The 16,050-nt window shown below is 40.0% G+C and overlaps 2 protein-coding genes across 3 annotated transcripts in view; both read left to right on the forward strand.

Annotated features, from left to right (window-relative positions):
* GPR176 (G protein-coupled receptor 176) overlaps positions 1–5,606 on the forward strand; it is a 39,992-nt gene extending 34,386 nt beyond the window's left edge. For both annotated transcript variants that reach the window (XM_057420101.1, XM_057420102.1), the window contains exons 2-3: positions 2,097–2,349; positions 3,962–5,606. In XM_057420101.1, the coding sequence (XP_057276084.1) occupies positions 2,097–2,349; positions 3,962–5,069 (1,361 nt within the window). In that variant the 3' untranslated portion in view covers positions 5,070–5,606. The remainder of the gene's footprint in view (positions 1–2,096; positions 2,350–3,961) is intronic.
* An 8,465-nt stretch (positions 5,607–14,071) lies between these two features.
* FSIP1 (fibrous sheath interacting protein 1) overlaps positions 14,072–16,050 on the forward strand; it is an 80,618-nt gene continuing 78,639 nt past the window's right edge. The window contains exons 1-2 of the mRNA XM_057420021.1: positions 14,072–14,198; positions 15,600–15,789. Of these exons, the coding sequence (XP_057276004.1) occupies positions 14,073–14,198; positions 15,600–15,789 (316 nt within the window). The 5' untranslated portion in view covers position 14,072. The remainder of the gene's footprint in view (positions 14,199–15,599; positions 15,790–16,050) is intronic.

Consider the following 16,050-nt stretch of genomic DNA (forward strand, 5'->3'; position numbering starts at 1 on the left):
GGAGTTCTCTAGCAGCTTCTGAAGTATTAATGAAAACCCCTCTTTATTTCTTTTATTTTTCCATTCTGCATTTATATTCATTCTAATGGAGGTGAAACTTGCTTTGGAAGTAGGGTTACAAAATCAGTGCAGTTCAAACCAGATGAAAGATTCAAGTTAAAAACCAAACCAAACAAACAAAAAAACCCCCAACCCAGCTCCTCCCCTATTCCAGGGCATTGTAATAACGTATGTGAGACTGGAGAGTCAGAGACATTCTTGAAAGCAAGTGGTTTGGTTGACTGAATATCTCCTAGCAACTTAGGAAGCTTTAAATACAACTGATTAAAGACTGCCTGTGAAATACATTGTCAAGCCCAAAGCACCTCCAAAACCAGATGATGATTCTGTTCTTTAAAACACATCAGATAGTAAATATGTAACTCAATATTTTGTCAGCTACCAAAAAGAAATTTGTGTAAGACACAACACAGTATATAGAAAATTGAATTCCAAGTTCACGAACTGCAGACTGAAATAGCATGTCCGTGAGGTGGATTTTGAAGTTAATGCTGCATGCTTCTATTGAAGTGGTGCGCTGTTTTATCAAGAAGCTAAGCTTGACTTTCTATTATTTCTTAGTACTTGCCATGAAGACAGGCTGAGGAAGTTGGGGCTGTTCAGCCTGGAGAAGAGAAGGCTGCGTGGAGACCTCATAGCAGCCTTCCAGTATCTGAAGGGGGCCTATAGGGATGCTGGAGAGGGACTCTTCATTAGGGACTGTAGTGATAGGACAAGGGGTAATGGGTTAAAACTTAAACAGGGGAAGTTTACATTGGATATAAGAAGGAAATTCTTTCCTGTTAGGGTGGTGAGGCACTGGAATGGGTTGCCCAGGGAGGTTGTGAATGCTCCATCCCTGGTAGTGTTCAAGACCAGGTTGGATGAGGCCTTGGGTGATATGATTTAGCATAAGGTGTCCCTGCCCCTGGCAGGGGGGTTGGAACTAGATGATCTTAAGGTCCTTTCCAACCTTAACGATTCTATGATTCTATGATTTGGTATACACGTCAGCCATGTGAACAAGAATATGACCTTGCTGGCATTTTATGTGGGGGTTTTTATCGGTTAGAGGAAAAATCAAGCCAAAAAATGGTAGTGTCAACAGAGAGAAGTAGGGGGGACTGCAGCTGCTTTTTCATATCTCAGTCAGCAGCTTAAGATGCTGTTTTCTTTCACTGTGTATGTTTGACTTTTCTCTGTACTTCTGCTTCACAGTCAGCCATTCACCCTATTTGAAACAAATGTGTAGGGCTTGAATATCCGGAAGTGAGTTGCCTTCTGTGTTTACTTTTGTGAAGTTACGTGCATTAAGTCTTTTTTTCTTTTTTTGCCTGCCCCATTTGTTTAATTGCAGGTCATTATGTATATATAAAAACTCTTGCGGGGGACAAAAAAAGACAAAATTCTTCTGGATGTGGTTTCACACAGGCCCATCTGTGTCACTGAAGTGGCCAGTGGAAAAACCAAGCTGCTGTGATGCACTTACAGAACACAGAGACAAACAGATTAAAACTAATTTATATTCCAGTTATCTTTATGTTTACTTGCAGTGTATTTTTATCTTTTAAAAAGAATTATGCACTACTTAGTAAAATATAAAAACTAGCAAATTTATATATTTGAATATTCAGGATGGCTCATTTAATGCAGGAGTTAACATAAGCATCTAAAAGCATGGTTTGGGTATCCTATTTAAACATATTCCTCTGAAATTCCCTAATTCGTTCATCACTAGAAGATGGGAAGAGATAGCTGGGGAATAATTGTTTTCAGTTATCTGAATTATAAAGCCACTAGTCATTACACACTGTTTAGTTTGAGCAGTGTGATGGTTCAAATCAGTGACTCCTGGCAAACTCCAAACAAGCATTTTTGTTTGCAGTACTAGGGAACATTCAGAACTGTGAAAATTATTGTTGGGTTTGGGGGTGGAAGGGTTGGTTGCTTGTTTGTTTGGGTTGGAACTAGATGATCTTAAGGTCCTTTCCAAATCTAAGTATTCTATGATTCTATGATTTTTATTTTTGCTTTATCTTTCCTGTCTCTACTCACAGGTAACATCATGGTGCTGTGGTCAACTTGCAGAACATCAGTACTCAAGTCTGTAACAAACAGACTCATTAAGAATTTGGCCTGCTCGGGGATCTGTGCCAGCCTAGTCTGTGTGCCTTTTGACATTGCCCTTAGTGCCAGTCCACACTGTTGCTGGTGGATCTATACAATGCTCTTCTGCAGAATTGCCAAGTTTCTGCACAAAGTCTTCTGCTCAGTGACCATCCTTAGTTTTCCAGCCATTGCTCTTGACAGGTAAGAGAGAAAATTTGCCAGGATCCTTGATTTTTCTTTCTTATTTCTCCCTTTGAAACCCTTTTATATCTTTCATATTGATCTTTGAGTGCTTTTCTCACTGTGTGCAGCTTTTTTCTAGAACATATTGGCATATTTTTCTCTGTAACATCAGAACCCTTTATTTTTCAGTTTACTCTGATATCTCTGAACAATTATAAAGGACTTTTAGTCTATAGATTTGTCTTCAGAGAAGTTTTTATCCTTTCTTTCTTGTTTATAATTTTTGTTCAGTAATGGAACTTGAAAGCAGACAACTTCAGACTATAGGTAAGGTGCATTTTTAACTGTGGAAGTTGAAAGCAATTGCCTGTTAGAATAATTCACCAATGCCTGAGGTAGATTGCCTATCTATTTCAAATTTCAAATACAGATTTGTTTAAAAAAATCCCTCAGTATTAATATAATCGGAATTAATTCTGAGAGGTTTTGTATGTAGATCGGTCTAAATCAAAAGTGGCCCTTTGGATTGTCTAAGTTTTTGGATTCAGTTCAGTTTGCTTATTATTAGCAGTCACTTATTACACCTAAATGAACAGCTCTATCATCTTGTAAGTGACAGTAAGTAAGACATTTTTAAGGAAAGGTAGATACTGGTTTAATACAGTTTACATTACTGAACCAGTGCATTTATACATGTTAGATAAAATTATTGTTAGTCTGTTACTGTGTCTCACCACACGATACATTAGCTCTAACAAACTAAACGCTATACCTAAAAGTGGTATGTCTCTTACTTGAATGTTAATGCCTTGATAAATGCAGTATCACTCTCTGTAATGCATACCAGTGTTGGCACTGGAATAGCATATCATTTGCCCTTCATGAGTAAAACTTGCAATCTTACTCACAAAAAGCACAAACTGCTTCTGCTTATAATGGTAAGTGTAAAAGGGTAGGTTTGTCACGAAAATTCTATGAGCTTAAAAGTCTACAGTAGTAAGCAAGCAATGAAGCAGTGTCTAAAATCTGAAGTGCATGTTTTAATGCACACAGAATGTTCAGTGTTGGACTGGTCTTTTGCTCAGGGCCTTGCCATACAGAGCTTCTGCAGAACAAAACTTCCAGTAGAGGGGTACGTGTAATTTGTGACCAAGAGCTTTTTCCAAATATCCAGAGGAAAAAAATCTATCATAAAGCAGGTTTTCAAATTAACTATGAGTATGACCTTTCAATGCAACATGCCTATGCCTCCATCACATTTTCTGAGATTTTGTGCTGTTTGCAATATACTGTCCTGTTTACAAGTAAATAGTGAAAGCTTCAAACTAATGTTCAAATGCATCAGCTGAAGTGATACAGTTCCACTTACTGAAAGAATCGTTTGCCACCATAATGTGATCCTGAAGTTTGACTATTCACTTTTTTTCCACAGACAGGCCTGCAAAGGCATTCTCTTTTTGTTCTTTATTTTTTCCTCATAAGCCGGTAGTTATTTGGCAACCCAGTTAGGGTTTTGGGGCATTTTGCTCAGACAGCTCCTGAGAAGCTTCTCTTAAGCGTTATGTTCATTACAGATTTCACCTTTTGCATTGAATCAGTTGTAATTTTATTTTATTTTGGTTTTTGACAGGTACTACTCTGTTTTATACCCTCTGGAACGAAAAATATCTGATGCAAAATCCCGAGACCTGGTCATCTATATCTGGGCCCATGCAATAGTGGCCAGCATTCCAGTATTTGCTGTAACCAACGTGTCTGATATTTATGCCATGTCCACCTGTTCTGAATCTTGGAGTTACTCCCTTGGCCACCTGATATATGTCATCATCTATAACATCACCACAGTGATTGTACCAGTGGCTGTGGTATTTCTCTTTATGATTCTTATTCGCAGGGCACTGAGTGCCAGCCAGAAGAAAAAAGTCATCATAGCTGCATTAAGGACCCCTCAGAATACAATTTCTATACCTTACGCCTCCCAGCGAGAAGCTGAGCTTCATGCCATGCTGCTTTCCATGGTTATGATATTTATTTTCTGCAGTGTCCCCTATGTAACTTTGGTGATTTACCGCACCATACTCAATATTTCAGATATTTCAATCTTCTTGTTCCTCACTGCCATCTGGTTGCCCAAGGTCTCTTTGCTGGCCAATCCTTTATTATTTTTAACTGTGAACAAATCAGTACGAAAGTGCTTAGTGGGGACACTAGTACAGCTGCACCAAAGGTATAGCAGGAGAAATATTGTCAGTTCAGGTGGTTTTGCAGATGCTAATCTGGAGCCCAGTGTCCGTTCAGGAAGCCAGCTTCTGGAGATGTTTCATATCGGGCAACAACAAATCTTCAAGCCAGCAGAAGATGAGGAGAATGAGACCAAATCTGTTGGTGCTGGTGACTTGGAACAGAAGGAAATTCCTACCACCAGTTTAGAAGTAGGAGAGACTTTGGTTCACAAATTTATACCACAGACAATTGCAGACTCTACAGCTCAGGTGGCGCCGGCTGTGGTCACAGAAGCTGATACGGTAAATGACAAGTATTCCATGCAGTTTGGTTTTGGACCCTTTGAGCTGCCTCCCCAGTGGCTCTCAGAAAACCGAAACAGTAAGAAGCGACTCCTGCCTCCTTTGGGGAATACACCTGAAGAGCTAATCCAGACAAAACAGCCTAAATGTAAAGCAGAAAGAAAAATCAGCAGAAACAATAAAGTCAGTATGTTTCCCAAGGTAGATTCTTAGTAAGAGCAGGAGCTTTAAGTGACAGGGGAAGGTCACCTTCTGTTGTATGTGTGATCCCATGGATCTTATGCTGAAATTTGTTACAGGCTGATTTTTTTGTTTGCTCCAAATATAATTTAAACAAACAAAGGTAAAAAAACATACAAGTATTCCTTATTAATATGTTTTCATGAAAATAATATATCAAGAGATGGTGGTTTTTAGTTGTATCTGTGAAAACCCCACAATGATACCTGCCTGATTTACTTTCAAAAAGTACATATGGCTTTGGGAATGCTTTGTATGGCTGAAAAATGAAAATAGTGGCAGTTTGCTGGGAAGCCTCATGTTGTATTAAAATGGACTGTGTCAAAATAACTTCATAGGAAAGGCTGTAGGGAGCAGAAGACAGATGCAAAATGGGTAAGTCCTAACCTGCTGTAAATATACAAAGCAAGGTTCTGCACATCTCATCAATGAAGTAAGATGGACTATTAAGTAGATATGTTTTCTATTAAGCCCATTTCTTCAATCAGTGTTAAAACTCCCATGACTTTTTGCACAAATTAGTTACCAAGTATCTGTCTGCACTCTTTTTTTGGCCTAAAAAAAACCTTCCACACAGCCAAAAATACCCAAATAATCATGTGTCAAACCTGAGAAAGATTTTATTTATTTATTTATTTTACTTTTTTTTTTTTTTTTTTAAGAAAAGCATATAATCTTGTAGTTTTAAATAAAAACTGGATTGGAGACCATGCAGGACAAAATCCTGACTCCAGTAAACAAATATGCATGTGCCAAAGGCATAAATAAAACACTTTGATCCTGTGATAAAGGACATATACGAATGTCCCAACAGTGTAATGTATGTATTGTGTAGGTAACCAAACTGTCAGCCTTCATGTAGATCCATCTGCTGGTGCACTCTGCTGTTTTCTTACAGGAAGGCTAGTAATGAAAGAAACAGGTCAGAAGTGCTAGTAGCCTTATACGGAACTGCTGAGTGAGGAAGCTGATATCAGACCCCAAAAAGCAAGGCTTATTAATGTTGTTGCTCACCACTGTCAGAGGCAAGGAGGTTTTTCTTCTATCTCCACAGATACAGATACCAACCCCACTTGTCTCACAGTGCAGATCACCCAGTGTATTAAAAAGAGACTTTCAAATCTGGTGCCCAATTCCTGAGTCCAGAGTCACGCCATCAGCACACCAGCTTTCTAGGAGAGTTCAGGCATGGTACTGTAGCTTGTCCCCCATCACCACAGCCATATTGTCTTGTTTATGCTGAACGTGAATTTTAAACTGTATCAGTCTGCTGATAGATGACCTGAAATTGTTGTATCCCTGGCATTTTAACCCTTGTTCAGTTGCGAGTAGTCTTTCCTTCTTATCTGCGTTTGCTGTTGTGTCTCTGAGTAGTTTCTTAAAAGCACAATCTAGTAACGTCCTTGTGGTTATCCTGTAATTTAGCCCCTTGGTGCATGCCGACCCTTTATCTGTAGTTACTGTCTGTTTATGAAAGTAGTTTTCTTTAAAGCATACTTTTAAAAGGACAAAGTGAAAAATCTTGCCAAGTTCACAGTAACTTAGTAAATCCAACCTGTCATTGTTAAAAGTGAGAAAAAATTCTGCTGAAGCAGGATTTGGAGAAGTACCTGTTCTTCCTTTGGTTTGAAGAAAGCAGCTTCTGATGTCTCCAAGGTGATGGATTTCTACAAGGTATTAAAAGCAAAAGTTTTAATAAAATTGTATTTAAAGAAAAAATTATAAATTACTGTGTAAATGATGTTTTCCCTTCATTTCCTCTTTGTTTTCAGTGCACTTCACTTCTTGCTAGAACTTCTCATCTTGGGAGTGAGGAGCAGTCTTCAGTGGGCCCAGATGGGTGGTGGGCATCCCAGCTGCCCTTCTTCATAGATACAGAGAAGGCAGACATAACTTGCCTGAAATCAGGCAGAAGAAATATTCAAGGAAAAGGTGTTCCTTCTGTGGCGAAGGTAGAGAAAGTAGCATAGCAGACATATTTTAAGTGTTAAAAAGTTATTTAATGGAGTGTTTGTTCTGCCAAAGTATAGTGAAAAAACAGATGCCATTCAAAAAAATCCCCAAACCCTCAAAAGTAGACTAGGAGTTGTCAGATCTGAACTGCTTTGAAGAAAGCAAACTTAGTTTTCTCCTTTTCAGCTCCCAGTGGTGAATGAGAAATGCCAGTGATAAATTCAGAGCGTAATAGCATAGAAGTTACTTTTATCCTATCTGGAAAGGAAGGAGTTCGTGGTGGTTTTTGACTGCTGAGCCAGAAATACCTTTTTCTTTCAAAGAAGACATGTAAAAAAGTCATGGTTTTTTTGTGGGTTTTTTTTTGGTTAGTTGGTTTTCTTGGGTGGGTTTCTTTTTTTTTCTTTATTTTTAGCAAATTGTATCTGAAGACATCGAAACCTTTTGAAAAAAACTAAAGTGGTTTTCCATACCTGAAAAACTATTTGGGAATACTTTTAGTCCCTCTTTCAACAGTTTATCAATATGAATGTTAAAGGGAAGTATAAAAAAACAAAAAACCACAAAAGCACATCTTTGCATAAAAAAAAGAAAGCTGTGTAAAATTCATAATAAATCCTCTGTGCTAGAATTCTCATAGAAGACAGTCATTCAGGAGACTTTTTCTGCAAGATGGAATATTTGACTTGCAGAGTTTGATTTTTTTAACTTTATCCAAGACTGTGGCAAATAGAAGCATTCCTACTGTCTGTTGGCTTTTTGTTCTAATGATTTCTACTGGCAAAATGTTCTCCAGCATCCAATATGAAAACAATCAAAACAAAATTGTTTTCTTCTTTATCATCACATTAAAGATAAGCAAAAGTGAGTTACTGTAAAAGCCGGTCAGAGGAACTCTCTAAGACTCAATTTGGAGTTTTTGAAAGCAGGAGTTCTTTGTTGCAGTGCTGGGCTCACAAGCAAACAGTTTCACAAAGGTGAGAGCACCCAATACTTGCCAGCAGCAACTATATATTTAGCATACTCATGCATATTCATAGCTTTCCCAGGAACTAATTATAATATTTGATTCTAATTATGCATGCGCTTTCTTGGTGGTCACCGATAGTCTTTCTCACTGTGTTACTGTATGACCTCAGTGCTTGCTCATGCTCGCAAGGTCCTAGCGCTAAGTTAGCAATTGGTATGTCCTTACCTCTGTTCCAGTCTTGCTCCACATTGGGTGCCAATACTCTGCTATCTTGAAGGCTGGCATCTGTGGTCTTATTTATTGTCTCCTAAGTTGTTATCAGTCCTATGATGTTCCTTTCCCCATCAGCCAAATGTTCGTTCTCTCTACATGTTAGCAAGTTAGAACAGTTGTATTTTACTATGTTAGTTTAAAGCCACACATGCTATTGTTAGTTTAAACCTATGATTTAAGCCTACAGTGGGAATTGAAGAAATGAAAGCCTGGGGTAGTTTGGCCTATTCAAATAGGTTTGCACAGGTTAAGTCTGATTACTGGAGAATAAATTTGGAGAAAGAAAAGTTAAACCTCTTGGAAGTTTTACCATTGACTCTGGACTTAGCATTTTGGTTTAGCCTTTTCTCCTCAGCTGAGAGGTGACTATGCTGTATTAGATGGAGCACAACTGGAAAAGCTGGAATATGGCTCAAAATTCCTGGCTTTTTGCCCTTGACTTTGGACACTCCAAAAAAAGGATATTAATATATAATCTATTTGTTCTTTGCAATAATAGGGTCTGTTTATTCCCCTAACATTTAGGGAATTAATATAACGAAAATTAGCTGTGCTTGTCCTGACCCAAGTATTAGAACTGTGTTACAGTCTGCTTTAAAAATGTTGCCTGTGGTAAACAAAAGTTACTTCAGGTGAATATGCAAAGTATTAAAAATATCAAAGACAAATAACTAATATGCATTAAACAATAATTGATAATTTGCCCTCCAAACTGTGTGAGACAATGGAAGTGTTTTGGGTACCTGTTTGTGTTTTAAAACACTTCAACAGAGGGGTATGAAGATAAGCAGTAGTAACAGAACAAGTTCCCTATATTTCTACCCCCCTGCCTCATTTGTGTTTCTTCACTGGATTAGGGAGAGAAGGATAAATGAATTCTGTTACTATGGTGACTGTGTTCTAACTATCAAGTCAGCTGGTCTAAATGTGTCTTCATCACGTTGTAACCTATCTTTCAGGGTGAAAAGCGCATCTTGGAGTGCTTTTCTTGCTGTGCCTTTCAGAGAGACAAAGTTTTCTTCAATTACACTTTTTTTCTTTTTAAATCATCATACTTCAGAGAAGTATCTAGTTTATTCTGGAACAAAACTGATTTATTCCCAGAAAGGCAAAAAAGGAAATCACAACCTTTGTTCTGCTTTTCTACTTCAAACTTCATTAAAAACACACCTGTAAACAATTTGAGATCCTGTAATATTTAATAAGGTTTACAAAGTTCAGTCCTCTTACTGGAGGTAAAGACTAATGGCCCAATTTGCAGGATTTGAGATGAACTCTATGAACCTTCTCTTCTCCTTTCTGGGTCTTCTAAGGCACATAAAAACAACTATGTTTTGAAATATCCCTGCTGAAAAGCTGTTATTATTAACTCTTGGGTGTGACAGCCTCATTGAAAACATTGCCTGATTCCCTGAGGACAAGCAGCAGTAAGTAGGCTATTCCTACACCACTTCCAAAGGAGCTTTACATCAGTTTGTTTCCACATGGCAGAGCTGGTCCCTCTGCAATCATGGGCCCTTCTGAGGTGCTAGGCAGTCTAACATGGGTAGCAAGTCAAACTCTTGACAGCTGCTAGGCATATACACTCTACTGTAGAAAGAAATAAATATTGGGGTAGTTATACCTAGCTACTTTCCATACCTCATTATTCATAGCCAATATCATAACCTAATGCATCAAACGCCAGATTTTAGTTTAGTTGGTTCTGTATTGTCCATTCTACTGCTTTCTTATTGTCACTGGATACTGAACGTGTGGATGTAAACATTCAGTCTTCTGGTTTTGCTTCTGTCCTTGGTTCAGCAGTAGCATCAACTATCTCCTGTCTGTGCAGCACCTCCATTGACAAAGCACTGTGCACCTTCCTGCAGCACAGAATGGGCCATGGCTAGAGAAAGACTCAGGGATTACTTGGCCCACTGAGGCCAAGATGGTTTTGAGTGTATAGTATCCCACAAAGAACTGTTGTGGTTTAAGCCCAGCCAGCAGCCCAGAAGCATGCAGCCACTCGCTCACTCCCCGCCTTTCCTCCCCGTGCTCACGGAGGGATGGGGAGGAGAATCAAAAGAATGTAACTACCACGGGTTGAAATAAGAACAGTCCAGTAACTAAGGTATAACACAAACCACTGCTGCTACCACCAGTAATAATAATGATAAGGGAAATAACAAGGGAAGAGAATACAACTGCTCACCACCCACTCAGCCTGACCCCAGCAATCTAGCCGTTCCAGGTAACTGCCCCCAGCTTATATACTGGGCATGATGTTCTGTGGTATGGAATACCTCTTTGGCTAGTTTGGGTCCGGCGTCCTGTCTTGGCTTCCTCCTGGCTGCCCCTCGTCCCTGGCAGAGCATGAGACTCACAAAGTCCTTGGTCAGAGTAAACACTACTGAGCAACAACTAAAACCATTGGTGTTATCAGCGTTGTTCCCAGGCTGAAAGTCAAAAGCACAGCACTGCACCAGCTACTAAGAAGGAGAAAAATGACTGCTACTGCTGAACTGAGGACAGCTTCAAATCATGATCTGCACTGTCCAGAAAGCACCACATATTCCAAACACCCCTGTGGTGTTGTGTTAGGAATCACAGGAGTTAGGTTAAAATTCTAACATACCTGCAACTTGGCATACTTGGGAAGGAGGCTAAAGTACACTGGTCCATTAGCATATTTTCTGTATTTGTCTTCAGCTCTTAACTTTAAACCACATTGCACCCTTACTACACTAAATACCAGGAAAAACTGTTACTCTTTTACTGGCACTTCCCAGAATGTGACAGTAAAATGCCATTGTCACTTCCAGGAATGTGACAGTAAAATGCCATACACTGCAAGCATCAATAAAAACTCTACTGCAGTCAGTAAAACCATGTCCCCAAGAAAGCAAGATCTGTTTTTGGCAGAAAGATATGCCAATCAAAACCTCGATTGAACAAGATGCAGTTTGTATCTTCAAACTTTCTTGTAAATTTCTGCCACCAGTGAAAACTGGATTTTAGCATATATGGGTACCAAAGGAAGTTGTAGGGGCCAGTAACTATCTCTACAGTTTTTACAAATCAGAAACACAGAAATTAATCACAGAATTATAGAATGGTTTGGGTTGGAAAAGACCTTAAATCATCTTGTTCCAACCCTGCTGCCATGGGAAGGGGCACTTCCCACAAGACCAGGTTGCTCAAAGTCCCCTCACATCCTATTTAAATGTAGAAAAGAAATAAAAAGGATGGGATTAGGAAGGTATTCAGGTAAAAAATTGTGACAATAATATTTGGTTTAAGTTTTAACTTTATTTAAAAGTCATTCAACTATCCTTGTTCACAAGTCATGACAATTTATGCAGGAGACTAGACAGAGTATCAAAAGAAACAGTGATATTTCACAGCACAGATACATTGTTCAAAAGGCTCGATGTAGTAACATCCTGTAGGATTAAACACTTCAAAAACTGTTTTTTTTTAACCGAAGCTGGAATGCCAGAAGCTATGAGAATTATGCTGTAATTAAAATGGCTGCAACTAATGTCTACAATACCCCGGCTGGCAGGTTTTATCGCGGACTCCAAAGGACACCCGCTACAAACTGCCCAGCTGCCGGGGACCCACCGTTTCAACGAGGTTTAGGAAAAGCCAAGGCTTCAGCTATGTACCTGCCATGCTACTTAGTCCGCTGACAGCGCCCACCTACTAAACGCGACCCATCTTTCAAGACTCCTTACCCCTTACATGCGCTCGCGGGTCCAGGCAGCCGAGGGCCCCTGCGGCAGCACACCGAAACCTGCCGGCAGGGCGCCCGCCGCCGCCCTGCCTGCGCCCCAGTGACAGTCTGGGGCGCTGGCGGGGAGACCTGGGCTTGGCTCTCCCTTTCCCATGGCCCAGCCTCCCGCTGCCCGGCGCTGCTCGGCCCGGACCCGCCGCACAGACAGGGACACTCCAGCCGCGGCGCCGCGTTCCCGCCGCCCCGGCAACAGACCCGGTACAGCCCAACCATCTGTGGGGGAGGAGGGAGGAAAAGGATTCTCTCCCTGTAGCATTTATCAGCATAGAGACGGAGAGGAGAGGCTTCAGTGAGGTTATCTTGGTGGCTCAGACTTTGTCAACAAGTAAGAGCTCGATTATAGCTGCCCCCTTGAGAATAAGCTAAGACCAACTCGTCCCCATGACACCCGTCCAGACGATGGTACCGCCCCAAGGCGGAACCCTGTAATTATCGCGAGAGCCCTGCGCGTTGGTTGTCATGGGAACGGTGGCGGAGACAGCTGTTGTGCCAGCTCCGGCGCCCCCGCGCTGCCGTCCTCCCGCGGTAGAGGTGGGACGGACACAGCGGTGCCGGGGCATAACGCGGTGCCGCGCCAGTCCCTCCGGGCGAGGAGGGTTCCACCAGCCCTACCTGCCTCAGGTGGGGTGGCCGGAGCTGCGGCTCTGCCGGGCAGCACGCCCGAAGAAGCAGCTCCCGGCGCTCCTCTTTCAAGCGCAGGAAAGGGCTGCCTACCTACCTACCTGCCTGCCGGTACGGGAAACCTCCCGTGAGATAAGTGTGTCTTGCGTGCGGTTGTTTGTATGGGCTTGGTTGGTTGGTTGGTTTTTGTTCCGGAATCAGCCTGTCTCCACAAGGTAAGCCTGGGATCTATGAGTTGAAGTGAACCACTTTTCTCTGCCCACTCCTTTATACTTTGGTATGCGTGGGAAGGCCACGAAGGTACTATGAGGGCTGGAGTACCTCTCCTGTGAAAACAGGCTGAGAGAATTGGGGTTGTTCAGCCATGCAGAAGAGAAGGCTGTATGGAGACCTTAGAGCAGCCTTCCAGTACCTAAAAAGGGCTTATAAGAAAGCTGGAGAGGGATGTTTTACAAGGGCATATAATGACAGGACAAGGGGGAATGGCTTCAAGCAGTCAGAGGGGAGATTTAGGTTAGGTGTAAGAAATAAGTTCTTCCCCTTGAGGGGAAGGTGAGGCACTGGCACAGGTTGTTCAGAGAAACTGTGGCTGCCCCATCCTCAGCAGTGTTCAAGGCAGGGTTGGATGGGGCTTTGAGCAATCTGGTCTAGTAGAAGGTATCCCTATGCATGGCAGGAGGGTTGGAACTAGATGTTTTTTAAGATCCCTTTCAACCCAAAACCATTATTTGATCTGATGTGTGTACATGACTCAGTTTGTACTTTTTCTTGTACTGCAATAAGAAGTTGTATTCATTTGGGCCTTCTGAAAAATACCAGGTACTCAGATACCTAATTCCTGTAAATTCACACAGTTTTTTGCAGAGAACCATGCTTTTCTATTGTTTAAACTCAAATTTTAATTGAAGCAGGAAACGTGATCATTTGGATTTGGGAACTCCCACTGTTTAGAAGTGCTGAATATAAAAGACTATTGGTCACTTTATTTGATATGTTCAAGCTGTCTTTAAAATATTCTCATTCTTTTCTTGACGCACATTTTTGCAGTCCCATGTTTTTAAGAAAATAATAATAAAAAAAAGAGCCAGGAGGTTTCCTTTGTTGTGAGACTACTTTTAAGATTTTAGCCATTTAAAGTTCTATGACAGTATGCACATTCAAATACTTTGGTTGGCTTGATAATATAAATGTATATTTGCACATATATTAATAAATGTATACTTTAGTAGCAAGCTAGTTTATACTCTGAACATTGAATTGATAGAAAGGATTTGAAACTTGCGTAATCTACATCTGGAATATTACTGTGTTTGTGTTGGTTTCTTATAAAACTGATAGTTTAGAAGGTGGTGTTTTTTTTTCTTTTCAATTTTAGGTCTCAATGGATATTAAAAGGGGGAGCTTGGATAAAATACCAAGGCCTGCATCTGGTTCAAGAGCTTATCCTAATTGTAGATCTTTAAATACATCTATGGAGTTACCAACAGCAGAGCCACATTTGCCTAAGGTAATTCTTTTCACCTTCATTAGGTTAGAAACCCTATATCTAATTCTTACTAGAATGCTAAAGGAGTAAGATTCTGCCTTTTTTTCTTCATATAAAGTCCTGGGCTCTGCAGGCGTGCTAAGGGGTTATGTGAAAGCTCATGAATGTGGGCTGCTCTTTGTGCCTACATGGAATGGTGTTTAATTTCATTTTTCAGAATCTGTGTTAGTTTTATGTTCACCACAAAAAGGGCTATTCAGCACTGCAACCTGGAAAACTGGTTTGTCTTTCTCTTTATGTTTAATCAGATTATTAAATACTGTTTTAAAGAAAATCTGTCAATAATGCATAGATACATAGCTATAGGCTTGTTGATGCATTGGCCATGAAATTGTGTTTCACTTCCATCCCATTTGTGCTTTTAAATTTAAGCTGGGATAAAAATTAAATTTACTATTAAAAGAAAGGATTTGAGCAATCCTCACAAGTTGAATTTTTGATTATAAAGTGCTATCAGGATATGCTTGAATCAAATAAAAAAAAAAATTCATGGTGTTCCAAGAAATATGTAAGCTCCAGGGATTTAACAGAAAACATCTGTCCTCTGAAAAAACTAATATTGGGGATTAACTTAATTTTGGGAACAGGATATGTGATAAGGTTGTTGGGCTGTAGGAAGTGGGTCTTTGGAATTACAGGTTTGAATTGTTTTAATTAAGATTAGTCCAATTGTAGTGTCCCTCTGTTCACCTGTCTGTAGAATGGGATGCTTCACGGAAGTATTAAAATATTTTTTTATAGGTTCACTATTGGGTATTAAGTTAACATCAGGTAACTCTTAATCCAAATTCAGACCTAGGCTGTTGCATGAAAATTTCTGCCTCTTGAGGCTGATAAAATAAACATAACCTTTTCAGCCCTTCAAAGACTATAAAAAACTATGAGGAAAGTTTGGCTACTACCTGGTGCAGTGGACCCATAGTGTCAGGGAATAGACAAGGCTGTTGTACACACAAGCTGTTAATTGGTTGACTCTACCCTGTGCTGCAGCAGAAATGGCATAAACCTTTGAAATCATTTCCTAGCCTGGCAACCCCAAATCTGGCATTTTGTGGAATGATGGGTTTGAGAATCAATGTGATATCTAAGAAACAGAATTCTGTGTTGTATCTGAAAATGGTTGTTTCATTTAAGAAGTACTTAAAAGCAGTACTGTATAGAATCAGCAAAAATCACAGAAAAAATGAGCTTAAAAATAAAAAATAATTTCCTCAGCCTGACTAGTAGTCAGTGCAGTGTTGTATAGAATTGTTGTATAGAATTGTTGTTAGCCTTTGTGATAGTATGTGATTATTGTGATTATATTTTTCTCCCCCCAGAATATTTGCAGTTTTGTGATAACAATTAATTTGCATTTCATAGGTTGATTCACCTGTCAGTTTGCCTGGTAGTCATCAAAGAGGCAGTTTAGAACACTGCTGTCCAGAAGAAAACAAAGGTGATAACAGAGAGAAATCTGATGTCAAGGAAGTAAGAACAAATCAGAGAACCACGGTGGAGAGTACAACTGTCTTTCTTCAGAAATGTGTACCGAATCATAAGGAGCTGTCAGGTGTGGAATGACTTTCACTTTCTTGTGTTGTGGCTAAACCAAATACAATGTTTGTATAGTTCGGGTAAAATTCTATTGGTGGTGGGAAAAGAGGATGCAAATCGATAAAATTCTAGAAGAGAAGGAGGTGTGAAAATTCATACCTTCATTTCTCTTCACTATATTGAATGCATCTTTGAAATAAATGTGTTATTACTGCCATTACCACCACAATATATGTCTTGTGGCATCTAAGCTGTGATATGCACCTTAGTGATGGCC

The sequence above is a fragment of the Pezoporus wallicus genome, unplaced genomic scaffold (assembly GCF_028554395.1).
Source record: "Pezoporus wallicus isolate ANWC-B61680 ecotype Strahan unplaced genomic scaffold, APGP_CSIRO_Pwel_v1 contig_5418, whole genome shotgun sequence".
In the NCBI taxonomy this organism is placed as follows: Eukaryota; Metazoa; Chordata; class Aves; order Psittaciformes; family Psittacidae; genus Pezoporus; species Pezoporus wallicus.